The sequence below is a fragment of the Acyrthosiphon pisum genome, unplaced genomic scaffold (genome assembly GCF_005508785.2).
Source record: "Acyrthosiphon pisum isolate AL4f unplaced genomic scaffold, pea_aphid_22Mar2018_4r6ur Scaffold_20501;HRSCAF=21212, whole genome shotgun sequence".
Classification (NCBI taxonomy): Eukaryota; Metazoa; Arthropoda; class Insecta; order Hemiptera; family Aphididae; genus Acyrthosiphon; species Acyrthosiphon pisum.
In genome coordinates, this window is record NW_021769868.1 from 6,875 (window position 1) to 13,199 (window position 6,325).

At 34.4% G+C, this 6,325-nt stretch overlaps 1 protein-coding gene across 1 annotated transcript; it reads left to right on the plus strand.

Moving 5' to 3' along the window:
• Nucleotides 1–1,032: 1,032 nt before the first annotated feature.
• On the plus strand, nucleotides 1,033–2,259 carry LOC100165295 (zinc finger protein 271-like). The gene has a single exon (XM_008181243.1). The coding sequence runs from the start codon at nucleotides 1,033–1,035 to the stop codon at nucleotides 2,257–2,259; it is 1,227 nt and encodes a 408-aa protein (XP_008179465.1).
• The last annotated feature ends 4,066 nt before the right edge of the window (nucleotides 2,260–6,325 follow it).

Consider the following 6,325-nt stretch of genomic DNA (forward strand, 5'->3'; position numbering starts at 1 on the left):
AAAAACTGTCATTTCGACTTTATTCTGGAGTTCACCAATTCAGCGTTTATTACGAATGTTATCATTGTCATCAAAATTGTATTGTTGTAAACCAGTAGTACAGTTACACTTTTACAAACAATTACAATTCGTTTTTATAAATTTCTCGTGGACTGACGAGTGTGGTAAATTAGACCACCTATATATTAAAAAAGTAAACTTAATAATAGTAAATTTTTATATTTTGACTTAGGTTTTTCTTTTCTGATCCCAATAAATGGATGTAAGCCAATGATCATTAAGAGGAGGCCACACACGCATGTTGTCTCCGTCTTACAAACGCGTAACATACCAAATTTAGTAAGTTAAGACGTCTAATGTCTTTAGAGTTATCTAATATTTGGATAGTCAATGGATTAACATTGTGAACTAGCCTCGTTCAGTGTTTGCCAGGAAACCTTCGGATTTCGTATAATATTGTACGGAGCATCATATATCACGGTGAATCGCGTTAATTCTTCTGAATCGGTAAGCTGCAATGGTGGTACGAATGGCGATATTTTAACAGAGTTAAATTACATCGATGTTAGGCTTACTGGCACAACCACACAGTTGAATACAATAAATCCAGTTAGGTATTATCATAACTACGTACTATTTTCAAGTCTGTCTAATCTCTCAACGACGGTAATTTTTTTTTTTTTTTTGTATATGGGTTAATTTGCGAAGTGATAGGAGTATTATTGGTGTTACAAAATTTATTCTTAAGAAATAATTTATGTTTTTGGAACTTGGAATTCATTTCAGGGTAATATAATATTATTTTAAAATTTAAAATGAAGAAGTGATTTTATCAAATGATTTTGTTGTACTCAATATAATATGCTCTATTTAAAGTTTAAAAAGTAATACAACAAGTGCTGGCTTAAAAACAAGGTAATGTCAATATATTTTAAACAGAAAAACATAGTAACTAAATAATTGTATAAAAAACAAATACCCATTAAATAAATTACTAACTAAGAGCAACAGACGACACAACAGAGGACCAGCATGGAGAAGAAACTTTACCCATGTGATGTGTGTGATAAGTCGTTCGGTAAAAGTAGCAATTTAACGGCACATCGACGAATGCATACTGGCGAGAAACCGTACACATGTGATGTATGCGACAAGTCATTCTCTCTGATTAGCAGTTTGACGGCACATCGACGAACGCACACTGGTGAAAAACCGTACGCATGTGACGTATGCGAAATGTCTTTCTCTCAAAGTGGCAAATTTACGTCACATCGACGCACGCACACTGGTGACAAACCGTACGCTTGTGATGTATGCGACAAGTCGTTCTCTGTAAGTAGCAGTTTGACGTCACATCGACGAACGCACACTGGTGAAAAACCGTATGCATGCGATGTATGCGAAATGTCTTTCTCTCAAAGTGGCCAATTGACGGCACATCGACGCACGCACACTGGTGACAAACCGTACGCATGTGACGTATGCGAAATGTCTTTCTCTCAAAGTGGCCAATTGACGTCACATCGACGCACGCACACTGGTGACAAACCGTACGCTTGTGATGTATGCGACAAGTCGTTCTCTGTAAGTAGCAGTTTGACGTCACATCGACGAACGCACACTGGTGAAAAACCGTATGCATGCGATGTATGCGAAATGTCTTTCTCTCAAAGTGGCCAATTGACGGCACATCGACGCACGCACACTGGTGACAAACCGTACGCTTGTGATGTATGCGACAAGTCGTTCTCTGTAAGTAGCAGTTTGACGTCACATCGACGCACGCACACTGGTGACAAACCGTACGCTTGTCATGTATGCGACAAGTCGTTCTCTGTAAGTAGCAATTTGATGGTACATCATCGAACGCACACTGGCGAAAAACTGTACGCATGCGACATATGTGAAAAGTCTTTCTCTCAAAGCGGCCCATTGACAGCACATCGACGCACACACACTGGCGACAAACCGTACGCTTGTGATGTATGCGACAAGTCGTTCTCTGTAAGTAGCAGTTTGACAGCACATCGACGTACGCACACTGGTGAAAAACTGTACGCATGCGACGTTTGTGAAATGTCTTTCTCTCAAAGCGGCCAATTGACAGCACATCGACGCACGCACACTGGTGAAAAACCGTATGCATGTGATGTATGCGACAATTCGTTCTCTGTAAGTAGCTGTTTAACGTCACATCGACGCACACATACTGGTGAAAAACCGTACGCATGCGATGGATGCGACAAGTATTTCACTTAAAGTGTTCAATTGAAGACACATCGACGAACGCACACCGGCGAAAAACTGTACTCATGTGATGTATTTGCAACAAGTCGTTCTCTGTAAGTAGCAGTTTGACGGTTCACAAGCGGACACACATGAAACACTTATCTGATTGATCAAAGGTCCAAAGAACATATTTAAATATGATAAATCATGTTTACATATTATTATGGTAGCACTGTTAAAGTGTTAATTCTGTCTTGTATTTTTTTCTTTGAACTAATTTGCTAATTTGTCATAGCTTAAATAAATACTACATTTGGTATGGTTTTCAATGTGTTAAAAAATCAAAGTGATTTTTATTGTACCATTTAAAATAATATTGTATATAAACATTGTCTATTTTGGACTTCAAAAATATTTGATAGCCTATCACACTGAGGAACTTTATATAAATGAGGAACGAGCCAATGTGCTTAAATAATAAATGTTGTTGTTGTTGTTAGTTAAATTTTATATAGTTTCAAAAGTAATCATTAATCATAATATATTCGTGCTCGTTAATATTAATGTGAATTAACAATATTATGTTGACATTCTTTAAAAATATATATTTTCTATAAATAATGGGACAATTCTACAATTGGACCGAACCAATGAGGTCTCCAACCATGAGCCGAGACCAGAAGGGGTCGGAGCGTCGTGGATTTTTTGTGTTTATAATATAATGTGTCTGGAGACAGATATGAGGAAACAACAGCCGTATATTATTAATCATAATAATAATAATTAAAATATTCGTTAGGTTTGTCTGAAGACTATAAAAGAATATTAGTGAATTCTAGATTGGAATTAATATTAACTTGAAGTCATAGCGTTTTAAATGCTTTAAAACTTAAAAGTGGTCTAACTAATTTTGAAGGTAAAGTCGTTTTTAATAAAATAGCTTCGATGGTTCCACATATCACTGTTGATGATAATGAAAGGTTAAAATTATTGAAACTTATAGAAAAAGAAAATAGTTTGTTTATTCCTTTTAGATCTTTTGAAACTTTCGAATATTCTGAACTCGGAACCACTTAAAAAGTTGCATGGAATTTGAAAACTGCTTCAAAATTAGAAAAACCACGATTTATCATAGTTGGATTACAAAAAGGACCCAAAAATTTAGTAACGAAAAATTGTAGTATATTTGACTATTGTAATTTAATAAACGTTAAAATATTTTTAAACTGGATAGCTTATCTGTACAATAATTCGAATTTATATTTTACTAAAAATAATTTCACTCTCTTATATAATATGTATACATCGTTTCAAGAATCGTACTATAAAAAAAGTATTCGTAACCAAGATATTGGGTCCTTTTTTTTTACCGTAGAGAAGCTGGCTGTGAACATTGAAATGTATACTACCGACGTATACTGGTAATTATCATAATGAAAACTCATGATATAATAATCAGCGAATCATATGCATATAATAATTTGATGCCAATAAAGCTAAACGGGCATAGGTATAACTCGGACTTTGAGAATAGAACCAGCGACAACAACAATACAGCCTAGTCAGACGACGAAACAATGATAATATATATTATAATATATGTAATGAAGAGCTCCTCTGGGCAGTTACAGGTCAGTATTATGAATGATAGTAGTAACATCTAATATAATTAAAGATAAATGAACGTTATATCAGGTAAGATGGGGACATTTTGAGAGATACAATAAAATAGCAATAGAGTATGAGAGTAACAACATGATAATATAAATAATAAAAATAGAATACAATGTCATCCAGAAATAGATAAGAACAGTTTACCATCATCCTAGTAGTTGATATTAGAGCTTCTGCTAGGGACGTGGGAGTGTCAGAACCTCTTCTGCTTTTTGCACCGGTTCCCAAACTGGTGACTTTCATCGGCAGAGTAAAATGACGTTGAACATTCCACAGTTGCACTGAGTTACGGTATCTACAACAACTGAAGCATTTCTGGCGGTCCATTCCGATACCTCGTACACCGTGTAGAATTTCTGTATGCCTTTTTCCAGTACATCCAGTATCCATATTTTGGTGATCATGTCCAATCGGGTTATAAGAAAATACAATGATGTTAGAATCAGGGACTGGAACCGGACCTAAAAGAACCGGTTCTGGAACCGGAACCTTTAAAATATTAAGAACCGGAACCGGAACCGAAACCTTTATTTTAATATAATAAGGTACCGGAACCAAACCGGAATTTTTAAATTAAAAAGGTACTTTTAGGTTCAAAAATAAAATAATTTTACTTATCATATTTAAAGGTATTATGGTTTAGTGTATAACCTATTTATCTATGATATATTATGAGTTTTCTAATATTTCTCATACCTTAAATAACCTCAACTAACATCAATTATACCCACATTCTGGATGACTATTTGAAATTAATATACTTTTCGGTACCAAAATTATCTGGAACCGGAACCTTTATTTTTTTTCATCAAAGAACCAGAACCGAACCAGAATCGTTATTTTATTTTTGGAGAACCGGTACCGGCACCGATACCGATAAATTAAAAAGGTTCCAGTCCCTGGTTAGAATAGTACCGAAAGTTCATTGACCTGAAAAATTATCTGTACGGAAACCGGATCTGTCGTTTTGAGCGCGACTGATTTGATAACACTATGGATACCTTATTATATCGACGACAGAACCAAGTGCATGCTGGGGTGGCAATGCCCTACTATATTACCTACCCATATATTATTCAAACGCTGCAACAACTCACCTGCTGATTATAAAATATAGTAAATAATAAATAGGAAGCTTAAGATGACGCGAGTTGTAGTACCTGTGCAATGGCGGAAATTACGCGTTGAACACACGAACCAATTAAATTAATAAAAATAAATTAATTCTACGGACGTGACTCGGAAAAGTTTGTCGAAACAACGCTGGCATCATTAACGTTAACCAGAGCAGTATGTTAATATCGCCGCCCCACACATAATAACACGTAGGTATATATATATATAGGTAGTCGAGTAGTCGGTATATATTTTTGTTTGACATATTTTGAGAAAACCGACGAGGAATAGGTATACCAAAACACTCTATTATATGAATTCCTTGTCACAATTTTTTGTTTTACATAGAGTATAATATAATTATTACTAATTATTGATTTTGTATACAGTGTGATTATTCTAGTCGTACACCGATCACATATTTTAGCCATACTCGCCTTCGTTTTTTTAATTTAATAACGCATGTATTATTTAAATTCTGATTTTTTGAATTTTTAAATCAACTCAACGACAATATTTGTTAGTTCTTTGATTTCTCGTACTACTTGAGCCTTTATGAGAGTCCTGCGGCGATACAAACCTCTTTTTTTTAAATGAGAACCACGTTTCTCAAGTATTTGCAAATATGGCCGTTAAGTATTATATAAAAATACCAAAATTCAGATTTCGATTAACTGCATTATTGGTGAAAAAATCGTTATTTTTACTTCCTTCCGACACGTGATAATAATTTAGTCGATGCGTGTGGTGGGTAAATTTTCATAAGTAAACAAATGAAAACGATACGCGTTAGACCACAGTCGTAATAAAATTAACGTTAACAACTTGTTTGCATTTTATAACTGCATGACTTATGAAGTTAGGTACGTCTATAGGCACGCTGCTAATATATTCTATATAATTCTAGATACGAAAAGAGGCATACGATAAACAAGAAAAAGATCGGGCCGATCTTTTAAATATACTGGCCAGGTGCGGCACACTCAGCGATCGAGAAATGCAAAAGAAAAAAAGGTAATTAATTCTCTTTTAAGAATATTTAGTTTTAATGGTGAAACAAAAATGTGTGGTTACATTCTAAAACGTGGTATAGCCATTTTTTCCAAAATCGAGTTACATAATATATATTTATGTTAAAAAAATGGCGGCAATTCAAAAATAAAAAATCAATTCTGCTGTATCCGTAATAATTTATAGGTTGAAACAAGTTTGAAAATGTGTTTTTTCCCCAAAATTTACTATTTTTTTTACAAATTTAAAAAAACTGATTTTCGTTCACGTTCCTAAAAAAATCGTTCATTTTCAT